The sequence below is a fragment of the Lepidochelys olivacea genome (genome assembly GCF_965140295.1).
Source record: "Lepidochelys olivacea isolate rLepOli2 genome assembly, chromosome: 9".
Classification (NCBI taxonomy): domain Eukaryota; kingdom Metazoa; phylum Chordata; order Testudines; family Cheloniidae; genus Lepidochelys; species Lepidochelys olivacea.
Window position 1 is genome coordinate 91247710 of NC_140419.1, and position 15708 is coordinate 91263417.

Sequence of the window (15708 nt, forward strand, 5' to 3'; positions counted from 1 at the left end):
AAGTTAAATATCCTCACACCTTCTTGTCAACTGTCTAAATGGGCCATCTTGATTATCACTACAAAAGTTTTTTTTCTCCTGCTGATAATAGCTCATCTTAATTAATTAGCCTCTCACAGTTTGTATAGCAACTTCCACCTTCTCTGTATGTATATATATATATATCTATATCTAGATATCTATCTTCTTACTATATGTTCCATTCTATGCATCCGATGAAGTGGGCTGTAGCCCACGAAAGCTTATGCCCTAATAAATTTTAGTCTCTAAGGTGCCACAAGTACTCCTGTTCTTTTTTAGAAGGAAGAAGCTTTGCAGATGACAAATGGAACTGAGGGGCATCCTAGAACTGAAGTGGAATAAAGCCTGTGTTCGCAAGCCTGAGGAACTCTTGCCACCTCAAAGGATGGAAAAATTCCTCAGGGGAACACGCAGTTTGATTTACGTAATCAACATATGACAAACAGGCAAGGCTGTGAGAGAGCTGCCACAGAGAGTTTATAGTGTCAGCCAAAGTGGGCTTTCCACAGCAATACCGCTGATTGCATGATTAAAACAAAAAGGGCTGGGGCATAAGTAGAATTACAGATCCATCAAGGAGTGTCCTGAATTCCTTATGGGGGGAGGGAAGTCTTGTAATTAACTGCCAAAGAGGGATGGATTTTTCCAACCCGGCTGTCACAGCTGCTGTTGTAAATCATTTGTTATGGTTTATAATGGTGTATTCCTCGAGAAATTGTTCAAAACTGCAACTTGATGCTTGTTTTTAGTGCATTAACCACCCTGAGCTCTGCCTCAGACCATTAACTAACAAAAGCTAGCTATAAACTCCTAACAGCTTGTTTCTCGGCAATTATTCCTGTCCCATTTAAACAGTTTCCCTCCACCACTCTCCCCCCCCCCGCTCCCCTCAGCAGTGAAGCTTAAGGCGCGCAGCAGTGGGCTGTCCTTCAGCCTCCCCTTCTCTGGTACCAGGCAAAAGCAGGGAGGCCTAAACTGCCTGCCTGGGAAAGCAAGGCTGGTCAGTGGGACGCAGCTCATCGCCTTGACCCAAGCAGCCCCCAAATACATACACTGTGCCCTATTGCTGTTCACTTGTAGTGCCTAGAGACCCCAGCAGAGATCGGGGCACCCAAACAGTCAGTCCCGAAGAACTTACCATCGCAATACCGAAGATACACGAGGAAACAGAGGAGTGAAGTGACTTGCCCAAGGTCACTTGCAGAGCCTGGACTAACCCATGGGTCTCCTGACTCCGGGCCTTTTCCCTATCCCGTAGAGCGCACACTCTCTCACATGCTTTCCTGCAGCTACCAGGCTAGAGGGAGAGGGGTGAGTCCCATTCTGTAGGACAAACAAGGCTGTGTTGGCCATTTGCTGGGAGCCATGGGGCCACACACACAGACAAGGGCGCAAGCTTCAAAGCTCAGATGTGGGTTTTGAAGAGGGAATCTGCTTGTTTAAGTTCACCAGCAATAACAGCCTACAGTTGAGCAGCTTTACCTTCACCTTGCACTTATGAGGAGCGAGTGGGTGGCTGCCTGTTTCTTTTTCCATGCTCTGGGGTCCCTTATACTTGGACCAGTCACTGTCCTTGGAAATGCCATGTCAGATCAAAGTTGGCTTATGGCCCCAAGGATATGGTGAAAGGTCAGCAGTGTAACAGTGAGGCAGATGTTGCTCTGCCTTTCACGAGCTCCTCTTCTTGCCTCAGTTTAGCTGGGGCAGATGGAGCGGATGGGCCCAGAAACAAGGGGAAGCAACTGAGTGCTTGGTGCCAAGAAGGACATGTGGGACAGGAGCTACAAGGGGCTGACTTGAGCCAAAGTAAATCATCAGTGAGAGAGAGAAAGAGAAGGTGGAAGCCAGAATCAGTCATGAGACACTTGCTACCTAGAGCCCTTGGCTCAGATTCTCTGTTCCAAACCAGGTGGAGATGTCCATGTGCAGAGGGACTCTCCATTTGTGTAGAGCTGGAGGAAGCAGAGTAGCCACCTTCTGCACCATCTGCCCCCCCCCGCAACCCTGGCACAGGATGTGTAAAGGGGCATGTTGGGATTGTGTGTGGCAAAGCTGAGCTCCACTGATACACTGGCATAAGGGACCATACACTACCAGCATAAGTTAGATCAGGACTTCTGCTGGGGCCAGATGGCTGTGAGCGTCCATCCCTGCCCTGCAAGCACAGCTCGAATATAATTGAGAATCGGGGCCTCCACCTGTAATTGCTGCATGGTCCACATAGCAAAACCATTGCCTTGCCCCTGATATGGAGCAGCATTTGCAGTAATTGTTTTAACCAAACGAATCTCATTGTAAATCCATGAAATTGCTTCAAAGCACCTTGTCTAGCTCATGGCCTGACCACTAACTACTGAAGTTCTCCATACGCATGTACAATGTGACTGACACTCGCTAGGGGATGGAGATTAAGGGCTTCTTTAGCTAAATTAATTGAGAAGATAAATACATGGATTAATCTATTCCCATTCTCTGCCCTGCTGTGTGAATACACAGCTAGAACACACAAAAACCAGATCTCTGGCATAGGGCAGCCTCCACAAATGTAGCTGTGATCAGCGGTAGGTAGATTTAGGGGAATGTGTAAACTGACTTCAGTTTTGCAAACTATTATTACAGTGACTAGTTAAGTAGGAAAGTGCAACAAAGCTTTCTTTGGAAACATATTACAGAAGAATTTTGCTATCTGGGGCCTGATCCAAAGCCTGTTCAAGTCAGTGGGAGAATTGCTTTAAGCCCCTGATGAATGAAAATGCTGGAGAGATCTTTACTAGAAAAATCATCATGTTTGAGCACCGCTAGATGGTCGGGCTATTGCTGTGTTTGCTATTATTTAATGTAGCGTTCGAGGTGAAAACCTGAGTGATTCCCCAGGGAGGGGCTCCTAGATAATTTCGCTCTCGGCTCAACTGTCATAATAGACTAACAAACTGAGCACATGGATGAAGACTGAAACTTAAACAAACCTTTCATTAACTACATGGAGTCACTGCCTCACAAACACCTTCAGCCAATTCTGCTGAGCCCGAAGCGTGAGATAATAGACCAGCCTAACACAGGACACTGCCACCTAAAAGCCCTCTAGCGCTCTGCAGTTAAACCAGCTTTAGAAATGAACAGGCTTTTAGCATCTGCCGTTTGTGGGGTGGGGTGAGGAAGCCCTTTAACCCTTTCCTGCTGCTGGAAGGTGTTTTCAATTTCCTTTTTTAGCTGACCAATTCTGCTTCTCTTACTCACCGTGGGACTACTCACGTAAGTGAAGTGCACAGGATTTGACTCTAAATGACTGGCTTGTTAAGATAGTGGCTGATCTGACTCAGCAATGAAACGGTCAAAACAATCAGTGGGTGGCTTTAAGCAAAAACACAAAACCAACACCTCTTAGAAAATAGATACCAGTTTTGCCACGCTTACCAAAACAGATCCTTGGGGCTGCTAGAGAAGTAGAAGTGCACAAGAGTTCCCATGCACTCTGCATAACCCTTGAAAGTTATTGATAAACAAAACACACACATACAAAAAGGCCAAACCCCAACGTGTTTACTTGGTCTTTGCTCAGGAAGGTTGCTTGAGTGAAAACTTCAGGGTGGGGCTGAAGATGTTTAAAACCACTTGTAAAGCTTGCAAGGAGAAGAAACTTGCTGCAGCTGAAAAGCCAAGGGAGCAGTGATTTTACTTGTATTATCACTGCTGTTCTGGCAGAAAGGCCAGTAGCCTTTTCTATACATCAAAACAACTTTAGCATGCAACCTCTGGTAAGTCTCACTGCTAAACTGAATGAGCTAACAGTCTGTGAAATCCTACGTGAAGGAATTTAACCAGGGTTAGACTTGCCTAAAACCTTTTTAAAGAGACATCCTTGTGGTAGCATCCTTTTAGTTGGGAGGTTCTGAGTTCAAGACTCATGCAGGGATTCTGGCTTGCTGCCAATGCTGACAGCCTAGGGACTGTTATTCATAGGATAAGGCATTGAAGAGAGCTCCCTTGGGCCCCTCTCTAGTTAGTGTCCAAATGGATGTTAACGTTCTTGTTGGATGTTTAGAATAAAATCTGGGAGAATTCTGGAGTCCTCTCTGCTGTTCCCTTTGTCTCCCATGACTGAGGCTGTGTGTGTAAGCTATTGTTGAGTGTGTCATGACTGTCATGTTGTGTCTTTAGTCGTAGAATCATAGAACTGGAAGGGACCTCGAGAGGTCATATAATCCAGTCCCCTGCACTCAAGGCAGTACTAAGTCTTATCTAGACCATCCCTGACAGGTGTTTGTCCAACCTACTCTTAAAAATCCCAAATGATGGAGATTCCACCACTTCCCAAGGCAATTTATTCCAGTGCTTAACCACTCTGACAGTTAGGAAGGTTTTCCTAATGTCCAACCTAAACCGCCCTTGATGCAATTTAAGCCCATTGCTTCTTGTCCTATCCTCAGAGGTTAAGAACAACAATTTTTCTCCCTCCTCCTTATAACAGCCTTTTATGTACTTGAAAACTGTTATCATGTCCCCTCTCAGTCCTCTCTTCTCAAGACTAAACAAACCCAATTTTTTTCAATCTTCCCTCCTAGGTCATGTTTTCTAGACCTTTAATCACTTTTGTTGGTCTTCTCTGAACTTTCTCCAGTATGTCCACATCTTTCCTGAAATGTGGCGCCCAGAACTGGACACAATACTCCAGTTGAGTCCTAATCAGTGTGGAGTAGAGCGGAAGAATTACTTCTCGTGTCTTGCTTACAATACTCCTGCTAATACATCCCAGAATGTTTGCTTTTTTTTGCAACAGCGTTACACCGTTGACTCTCATTTAGCTAGTGATCCACTATGACCCCCAGCTCCCTTTCCGCAGTACTCCTTCCTAGGCAGTCATTTCCCATTCCGTATGTGTGCAACTGATTGTACTTTCCTAAATGGAGTACTTTGCATTTGTCCTTATTTAATTTCATCCTGTTTACTTCAGCCCATTTCTCCAGTTTGTCCAGATCATTTTGAATTTTAATCCTATCTTCCAAAGCACTTGCAACCCCTCCTAGCTTCGTATCGTCCGCAAACTTTATAAGTGTGCTCTCTATGCCATTATCTAAATCATTGATGAAGATATTGAACAGAACCGGACCCAGAACTGATCCCTGCTGGACCCCACTTGTTATGCCCTTCCAGCATGACTGTGAACCACTGATAACTACGCTCTGGGAACGATTTTCTAACCAGTTATGCACCCACCTTATAGTAGCTCCATCATATTTGGTGGGAAAGGCCTGTTTGTGCATACCTAGATGAGGGTGGCATAGGCTCATGTGGAAAGTGTGTATTTGTCACATGTGTAATGCCGTCCTATGTCAAGCTTATTACAGAGGTTAGCATGTGCATAGGTTATGCTATGAAAGGAGCCACTTGCCTGCCAGATTAAGGAACTTGGGGTGTAGACCCATTACTTATTTATTTTTGGAAAGCATGCCACAAATCACACCCACAAACCCACATTTCACCACAAATAGCATTACAGTTAGTGTCTCATATAAGATATTTCCAACCTCGTTAAAGCATTCTCTCTATGCTGTCCCTCCAGCATTTTACATGATTGCATTCAACCCAACTAATTGATACATGGGGTTTATGTTTACCTTTTCTTAAGAATTTTGTGAGGGCTGAGATTATCCCCCCCCAAATCCAAACAAAAAAAATCATGATAAAGCTCACAGAGAGGATGGGAACAAGAGTGAATCTGCAGGGCTGGCTTAAAATTCTTCATTTACTCTCAGCTTTTCTCCTCTCTTTTTGATGTGGAGACAGATTTGACACTTCTGATTCACAGTGATAAAAGTAAGCAAGTACAGCAGGTTTGCATGGAGTGGAGATAATTCTGGCTATAAAGTAACAGCTATCTTTTATACAAAGGGACAAGTTATTTGGGCAGATGTTCTGAAATCAAAGTAAAACACCAAGTCCTCCCTTCTTGTCTAGTCTGTTGAATTGTCTTTACCCTGTGCAACACTATCTTGGTACTAAAAGGTTTGTGTTTATTACAAAAGGAAAATCTTTTCTTTCCCCCATCTCGATCCTCGATCTATCTGACAGACTGCAACGATGAAAATCCTTCTAAATTCTCAAAGGCAAACTAAGTGTGTCATCCTTTTGCAGTGCACGCAGCTGCCCTAAAAGCTGGTATCACGTAGAGAGGTCAGCTGCCTGCTAGGTACAGTGGCTAAAGACCTGAATTTATCAGCATGGTTAATTCCAGATGGGCTTTGGGGTTAAATCAGGGTGCCAGAATGTCTAGCATTACTGTACTTTGTGGTGGGTCGTCTCCCTGTATTGCCAAGACATTCAATGCCTGGAAACATTTGCAAACAATGGCCTCCAACAAAGGAACTGTGGCTGCTAAAAGGAAGCTTACTGACTATGATTGACGTCAGCTGAAATGGACAGTGACCAAAGGCAGGCATCTGTCTGGAGTAGCACTCATCACTAGAGGATCTGTAGTCAGACACACTGATGTATGTGTCATGCATATGTTTTGGGTGTGTCTCATTTATCTTCCTCCTAAATTCTGTGATTAAACTAGAATTATAGGATTTCTTTGTTGTGAGAAAAAGCTTTGCAGGCCCACGAGTGTGCCCACAAAAAGAGAGCACTCATAAATATACAAAAATTCAGCATGGTTTATCTTTTACAAAGATAGAACAGGACTGTGACATACTGCCTGATATTAAAGAATCCATTTTCTTGAAGCAAAATTGCTTAGTCCCCAACATAATTCTCATATGGAATTCTGAACATATAGGGTCTGATTTTTTTAAAAGGATCAACTCAGCTTCTAATTTTACAAGTGTAAAATTGCAGCTGCAAATCATTGTGTCCACAAATCATACCATTTCATGTTGGAATACCTGATTTCCTATGGTTTACCCTCTGCGGTTAATTGTGGGTACAGAATTGTAGACAATTATTTGCAGGAGAGAAATTGCACTCAAAAAGCTGAAGGCTATTTCTGAAAATCTGGCCCAAGGGAAACATAATTGGAATGTTTAACCTATATGATGTCGACCCATGTAATTTGATGCAATCTTCAACTACGAGATTAGTGCTGGTTAGCATGGTAATGTACTGTACTTTCCATTGCATACCTCTTCCAAGCAAAGTGGCCTAGACATCTTGATGAACAGAGAAGTGTAAAAGGTGCATTTTAAAGTAAGGCTGTTGCTTGTCTCAATTTCTAGGTCTCAGCGTTGCACAGTTAGACAGTCTCAGTGTGCATTACAAAACTCAGACGGGTTCTTCCTTATTATAAGTGCAAAACCTCCACATGCTTTTCAAGTTGATACCTGACCCTGAGTTCTAGAGGCTTATTTCACAATATAGAACCTTCGGAGGGGTCGGGGGCGGGATGTACGAAGGTAGTCTTTGATGACTGTGGAAAAGGTGCCAGACTGACAGCTCTGGAAACTGGAGTCCTCTGTTTATCCATGCGTAGGGTACAACACAGGAAGAAGCAGTGCCAGCATCCCCACTCGTTTCACCAACATGTCTCCGCCCTGACATGGAGGGACGAAAAGGTCATTTGGGCTCTATGCTCACGGAATCCTTGACATCTCTGCTGAGATTACCAAGAAATGTTGGTTTGCGTCTTGGAGACACCTGTTTCCTGGGAGCTGTACTGAGACCTACAAACTAATTCCACACTGGACTCTGAAAACAGGAGTTTCATATTCTTTGCCTTGTCTGCATTCAGGGTGAAATTCTCTCCTGGAGAGGGCCAGCACAAAAGACTATGTACCTTTGAAACTCAGAACTTAAGCTGGGCACAGGTCTGATGCTAGCCCCCTGTACCGTGCTGAATTTCACCCTAATGGTTTTGCATCATGCATGTTATTTTCATTGACTTAATGTAACTGAACAAGAAAATCTTGCTATGCAAATTCACTGTATCAATGATTAGTTGAATTATTTTGCTTGCAGAAATACTTAATCCTGGCTCAATGGGAGGGGATGGACAAGCTGACCTCTTGAGATCTCTTCCAGCCCTACTTTTCTATGAGTCAGTGAATACTGTACATATGGTTTACATACATGTCTGTTTTACCTACAGCATGTCATTTATTTTCACAGGGCCGCCACGTTAAGACAGGACAACTAGCCGCAATCAAGGTTATGAATGTTACTGAGGTGAGTGAGCATCTGTGGAAAAAACAGTTGTCTGGATATAAGCAAAAAGGACATATAAAACAACCAGCCAGATCACTACAGAGTTAGATAACTTATTGGAGAAGATGATCTGCTTGCATAAGTACTGCTTGCTGGGAATTGGGTTTTTTTTCCTAATGTGCTAAGGATGGTTGTATGTGCAAGTTTCTTTGTTTTCAATCATATTTGTACAATGGGGGCAAAGCAATCAGGGCCAGTAGTTCTGTATATTTTTGCTAGTCTAGAATGATGAAGAAAAGAATTTTCTTCCTGCTTATTGCTAGTTGATTATCTGTTTCCAGAGATAGTAAATAGAAGATTTCCTGTAGCTCTGTGCTGCCCCTGCTGTGTTTCATCACATCCTTTCCCCTCACACGCCAGCTATTCCTCTCTGCAGTACAAAAATCTAGGGCATTGTAGTCACTCTGACAGCAAGCAGGAAAGAACATTAGAGTTGCAAATGTTGCTTTTTTTTTTTATCAACTAGATGAGAGAAGGGGACAGTTTAATTGGCACAGTCCTTGCTCACATTTATAAAGTGGTGTCAGAGTTAGAACACAGTGTCACAGAATTTGCTAAGCATTGATTTTTTTGTTCCTCCTCTGATCAATGCAGCTGGTTTTATAGAACTGTAACTTGCCACCTCAAGACAATGTTAGCATGAAAGGCCAAAAAACATTTTCCCCTAGAGTTTCCTGTAATTCAGTTCCTGCATATTATGGGCCTGATTCTCATTTACACTAAAAGACTTTCTGCACATGAAAATTAATCCGGAGTAAGGTAGGATGTTCATTTAAAGCAGAATAGCTATATAATAATGCCTATAAATAGTATAGACACTCTTTTTTTGCGTATAAATGCCTTTTTCTGGTTTAGCATAATCCACTTCCAAAGTGGATTAAGATACTAAAGAAAAAGGCATTCTTATTCCGAAATAGTAGACCTGGTCTATAGTTAAAACTTATACTGGCATAGCTATGTCAGTTATGGGTGTAGATTTTTACCAACCTAACTGAGCCTAGTGTAGATACATTTATACAGGCATCAAAGTGTTTTTGCCAATATAGTTTGTGTCTCTTGGGAAACGGGTGTAAACTATGGTGACAGAAGCACTTTTTTGCTGATATAAACTGAGTCTACACTGGGGAGAAGGGAGGGTTGCTATAATTGCTATACCAGTATCATGATGCTAGCAAAACTTTTCTATTGTAGACAAGACCTGAGAGTATCCTCACATGGAGTTATTCCAGTATAGCTATTCCTGGAGAGTTATTCCAGAATAACTCCATATGCAGACAAGGCCTAAATTCGTTTTATGCTATGCTGGCAGCGTACATATACTATGGCAGTGGGTGGCCGCGTAAAACGCTAAGGCATGATCTACGCCTAAAACTTAGGTCAACCTAGCTACATCACTCAGGGCTGTGAACAATGTCACGCCCTGTGCAATGTCGTTCGGTTGACCTAACCCCCACTGCCACCCCTGAGAGAGGTGGATTTACAACAGTGACAGAAAAAACCCTTCCGTCACTGTAATCAGTGTCTACACAACTGTGCTACGGCTGCGTAGCTTCAACGCTGCACCTGTGCCGCTGTATAATGTAGACATATCCTAAGACAAGGAGGGCTTAAAGCAGGATTAAGTATAGTGTAACTCACACCCACTGTAAGGCCCTTTTACACTGCCAGGGTAGTACAAATGGGCCTTAATATGAATAAAAAACAGGCTTTTTATACCTTTATAAAATATACTTGTGTACATATAGAAGGTCAAACTACTAAGGTTTTGCTTTTCTGTCTGTGGAGAGGGTACATTTTTGAAATGATTGGACCAGTAAAGTGCTGGGACTTTGCTTCTGGCTCTGTGGGTACAGGCCTCGCCATCTGCCTTATGTTGTAGAAATGAGAGTCACCGAAGAGGAAAGGTTTTCGGGGAGTGGCAGAGGTTGAATTTGTGGTGGGGTGTGAACCCAAATCAGACTCCCAGATCTGAGCACCTCCAGACTTCAAGATCAGCTGGGAAGGGGCTGCCAGAGACCCAGAGCTGTTCTATGGATAGCTTTTGCCTCCCACTGAACCCCAGGGATCCACAGGGGACAGGGGTTGTTCCGGAGGCCTGATCCATGGGCAGGGGATAGAGACCGCCACAGGGAGTATCAATGAGAAAACTCGAGGCAGGGAACTTTACAAAGATCTCCTGCCTTGTGCTGCACACAATTTGATATTCTCCATGTTTAAATAACAGAATATAGTGTGTGCTAGTACACTGTTGGAAACCAAACTTAAATGAAAGATAAGATAACCCAGAGGCCCAGATTCACATCAGTATCTGTGTGCAGTTCTGCGAGCACAAAGCAGCCATAAACTTGCTTCATTGACTCATTAATCCTGGTTTACAGCTGCTTTGCATCACCGTAGCAGCACAGAGCAGCTGTGGTGTATTGATGGTATCTGACTCACTATTTGGGGAGCTGAGCAGCGTCTTTACACGCCGAGGATTTACCAGTAACAGGTCTGGTTGGTTTTGGTTTGAATCATTCCACACAAAATTGATTGTGTCTTTTTAAGAATTCTGCAGCGCTTCAAGGCAAAATCTTTAGATCTCGTGTAACCCCTTCTGGGGTTTTCTGTGGTGCTCTCCCCTCTAAGCCCTGCTTAGTATAAAAGCTCTTATGAGTTCATAGCTTGTTGCAGTAGGACTGCAGGCAGAAGTTTTATTGATTTCAGCTGTGAAATGGTAGACTAACAAGTTTCCAGGGGTTAGGGTGACAGCCTGATGCTCTGCCACAGGCTTCCTGCGTGACCTTGGACATGTCACTTATGTCCAGAGCCTCAAAGGTATTGAGGTGTCTAACTCCCTTTGATTTCAATAGGAGTTAAATACCCTTAAGGATCTAGGCCAGGGGTTCTCAAATTGGGGGTCAGGACCCCTCAGGGGGTCACGAGGTTATTACATGGGGGCGGTCGTGAGCTGTCAGCCTCCACCCAAACCCCGCTTTGCCGCCATTTATAATGGTGTTATATATAAAAATGTGGTTTTAATTTGTAAGAGGGGTCGCACTCAGAGGCTTGCTATGTGACAGGGGTCACCTGTACAGAAGTTTGAGAACCACTGATTTAGGCCTTAGTCTCTCTGGGTCTTGATTTGCCATCTTTAAAAAAGAAAAGGAGTACTTGTGGCATCTTAGAGACTAACCAATTTATTTGAGCATAAGCTTTCGTGAGCTACAGCTCACTTCATCACTTCATCACGGCTGTTACTCTGAAACCCATCTTTAAAGAGGGGATAATAGTTCTTCCCTACCTCACAGGAATGTTGTGAGATTAAGTGAGTTGCTCATATACTACAGTAATAGGGGGTCACAGAAGTATTTTGGATTGAACTACTTTCATTCTCCAAGAATTCAGTGTAATAAAATTGGTTGCCCACTAAAGGTTCAGTGTTTCTCGCACAACGTTATGGTCTAGCTGGGATTAAGTTATTTTCTATTCCTTTGGGCTTGAAAAACTGGTTTGAAACATATTAAGTAAAGTCTAAAAAAATATCAAAGTGCATCCCCTCGAATGTGCTCAATATGCAGCACATCCGAGGGCGCATCTCATGGGGAGGTCGACTTGTAATAGAGAATGGGGCACATTCGTAATAAAGTGATGTGAAACGAAGAGCTTCCTAGCCCTCCGGGACAAGCCTCCATCGTTCTTGTCTTTATCTTACAGCCTTTGCTTGTTCAAATGAATTGGTTAGTCTCTAAGGGGCCACAAGACCTCCTTTTCTTTCTGAGGACTGTGCCAGCTTCAGAGCGGAGTAAATCTGTTCTCTCTCTAGCGTGCGCTCCGAGATTCGGAGCTGCTTTCTTATGATAGCAGCAGGATGCTGTGGTCAGGGTGGGATCATCTGGACATCTGTCAGGAAGTGCTGCAGTGTCATGTTACAGGGAGGGGCGTGGGAGCTTTAAATGAGAACTGAGGGCAAAGTGTGCTTCTGTGCCTCTTTACACAGGCTCTGCTTCCTGTTATCTGATCACGCCTAGCAAACAAAGTGTTTGCAAAGAGATCCGATTCTTGCTGACTTACTCTCCCTGCGGATCTGTGTCTACGGAGGGAGCAGCAGGCTGTCCCTGTGAATCTCTTGCTTTCAGTCTTTCCAGTTATCTAAGTGCTATTTGTTTAAATGAATAATATCAGGGCCATAAAGGGGTCTCCTGGCAGCAGTGTGTATCAGCCTCATCTTGTTCCTCTTGAGGTTGGAGGTGTATGCTGCTGCTACCTACCAGATAGGGCCATGTTTTCAAACATAGCCTTTGAACATGAGCCTGTCATTTTGTGCATGCAGTCAGCTGTGCCCAGAAATAACTCGGTTTGTGTGGGGAAACAGCGGTGGCGCCTGCACACCCGAGAGCGACTTTTATTTCTTTGCCAGCAACATTTACAAGCAGATTTCAATGCCCTTTGGAAATGTGGCCCATAGTAGTATTAACAAGGAGAAGATCAGGACTGGAATCATGAGCATCTGGAGGGATCCAACCACTGAGGCTATTCCCCCTCCTTTTCCCTGACCCGCATCTACTGAAGGGCCTTATATCACCCCTTTTTCCATAGTATCTGAACATCTTTCAGTCTTTCATATATTTATCCTCATGACAGCCCTGTGGGGGATGGAAGTGCTGTTGTCCCCGTTTTACAGATGGGAAACAGAGGCAGAGAGACAGCAGGTGCCTAGCCCAATGTCACACAGGAAGCATGCAGCAGAGCAACGAACTGAACTAGGTCTCCGAGCTCCCAGACCAGCACCCTATGCCCAGGACCATCTACCCTCTGCTCTTCCACTAACACCTCCTACCACTTTCCAGTAACCAGCTTCACACAGTATCTCAGCTCCCAAACTGAGACAGCCCCCATTTCTGTCTTTTTACCTTTTGAAGACCTGCCCTTTGCGCAATTCATGCCTCTGTCTCTGTAGGGGCAGAATAGTTTAGATTGCAAGGCTTGTTCAGCAGTGGCTGGATCTCAACAGAGAAGCCTGTTATCTCATCTCTAGAACATCTGAGCAGCATACCACAATATCTGAGCTTCATCAGAGATACTGGAGTCTGGCGTAAGGACATCTGAAGGCAGTGTGGGGGTGAAGGAAAATCAGGAACGGCAAGGAGGGTGATGGCAAGGATTCTGGGAAGCTAATAAGGGCAAGAGATGGATCTAGGGGTCGTACTAGCTGGTTATAGGAAAAACATGTACCTACCTACATACATACATGTATGGCCTCCCTTACACTAGTGCACTTTACAAACATACATTTATGTACATTCTCAATGCCCCAGTTAGGTAGGGAAGGATTATTATGTCCATTTTACAGATGGCAGAGAACAGCATGGGCTGAGGTGCACCAAAACTCAACACTCCTGCAAGGGCAGGGAGTTATGTGAGATATATGCCCGGATGATCCTGGCAAGTAACTTGCACCCCATGCTGCAGAGGAAGGTGATAAAAGCCTCAAAGTCCCTGCCAATATAACAGGGAGGAATTCCTTCCTGGCCCCATCTTTGCCCAGGATTATTAATTCAGGCTTTGAAAATACTTTCTGTTATATGTATGTATCTGAACAGATCATTTGAAAGGCCAGGCCGGCTTTATCCTCTGACTTCCCTCCCCACCCACCCATTTCCATCCCTATGTCAATGCTGACTAGAATCCCACAGGGAAGCAAAGCTCCTGCTCCCTGCTAGAATCCTTATGAATGCTAGGAAGGAACTTGTAATGGGAAGAAGGGCAGGACCTGCTCTCATTAATCAACAGAGCTGTCCAGTTGCTCACTCCCAGTTGATTGCGGAAACCTCCTTCCTCTAATGCCACATGGCTCAAGATGGTGGCCAGGCATGGAGAGCGAAATATGACCTTCCAGGGTTTTGCAACACATGCTCTAATGTGTGCTGGCTGAGAGCCGCTGTGTGGAATTCTGCTTGAGTCATCTAGAATTTGTCCTGGCGGCTGTCCCAGCTATGCCCAGCTCCTCTTCACCTTCTTTAATTATGCTGGATATCACCTAGGGCACAATCAAGCCCAGTGTTCAGAGTTCTCCCTTTCCTCTTCATTTGAAATATAAGACAGATGAAGTAGCCGGGGTACTGTATGCAACTTGAGAGCCATGTGTTCAGCAGAGCGGCTGTTTTAATACTTCAGAGTTGATTTTGCTTTGAGTGGAGCCATTTTACGCTTCTCGTTTCCTCAAGTTTAAGACAATTATATTTTCTGTATTTATGGTCTGGCAAAATTTCTCTTCTGGATTAATGTCATTGTGTAACCACATGGCCACCGCGTGTCTGTTGGGAATGCTTTTTGGTGTTTTATACTAGGAGATGGCCCACTTCTAGGTCTTCTTGAGGGGTTTTGGCTCCAGCCTATCACTCTTCCATGTGTCTCACCCCTCCCCACCATACGGCCGGTATAGGACAATGTCACTGTTTTCGTGCTGACAGTTAATGGAATGCTTTAATGGCAAGGCTACTGGAAAATTGTGGGAAAGGGCAGAAAAATGTCCTGTAAGTGCCAGCCATTTTTCTCTTCCATTTTTTTCATCAGCTACTAAGTGCCAGAATATTCTGCAACAAAACGTAAACTAATTATCAGCCTTGTTTGGTTCCTTTGAGCCAATCCAGACAGACAGCTCCTCAGCATGTAGCTGTGCTGATCCAATAATGGCAAAGCAGGCCGCTAAATCCACATGCACCTAACTTGAAACCATGCACCACCTCTTGAGGGTGCTAATACAGACAGCGGAGTCCATAAAGAAGTCTGCCAATCAGAGACAGAAACATCCCAGCTGGCTAGTTATAAAGGAGGCTGAATTCTCCGTTGGATCAGAGATTTCTCTTCTCAGAGAAGGATAATCTCATGGAGGATGCCACTAGATGCTACCGATGACATTATTTCTAATTCTTTGTAGTGTTGTTATTTATTTGTGTTGCGGTAGCAGCCCTGAAGTCCCAGCCAGAGATCAGAACCCCATTGTGCTAGGCATTGTACAGACACAGAACAAAAGATGGCCTCTGCCCCAAAGAGTTTACAAACTAAGTATAAGACAAGAGACAACAGGTAGATACGACAGGCAAACAGGGCAGCACATGCATACAATACTCCTCAGAATGATAGGCAGTGGTTTCTGCACTCCAGATGCCTGTCTGTTGTCCAGTTTTCTGTAGGCAACTCTACACTCTACTGGACTAACCCCAAGATGAGGAGAAAAGAACAGACTTCTAATCCTGGCTTGGCCTCTGAATTGCTTTGTGGCCTTGGGCAAGTCACTTCCCCTGTCTTGGTTTAAATTTCCCCAGCAGCAGTACAAGGAGGATAATCAATGCCTTGGGGGTATCAGGAGGATGGATTAGTTGATGTATGTACTATGCTTTAAAATGTGTAAAGCCCTATTTAAATATGAAATGTTGGTAGTAATATTTAGTAATATTCTATTATAGTAATATTTTATTTCTCTTAAATCTGGTTAATTTCTCCATGACT

General features: G+C 44.1%; 1 protein-coding gene across 1 annotated transcript in view; it reads left to right on the plus strand.

The window, feature by feature from the left end:
* The window catches only part of NRK (Nik related kinase), a 120965-nt gene that overhangs the window by 34198 nt on the left and 71059 nt on the right, over window positions 1–15708 (plus strand). The window contains exon 3 of the mRNA XM_084639819.1: window positions 8122–8178. Within this exon, the coding sequence (XP_084495945.1) occupies window positions 8122–8178 (57 nt within the window). The remainder of the gene's footprint in view (window positions 1–8121; window positions 8179–15708) is intronic.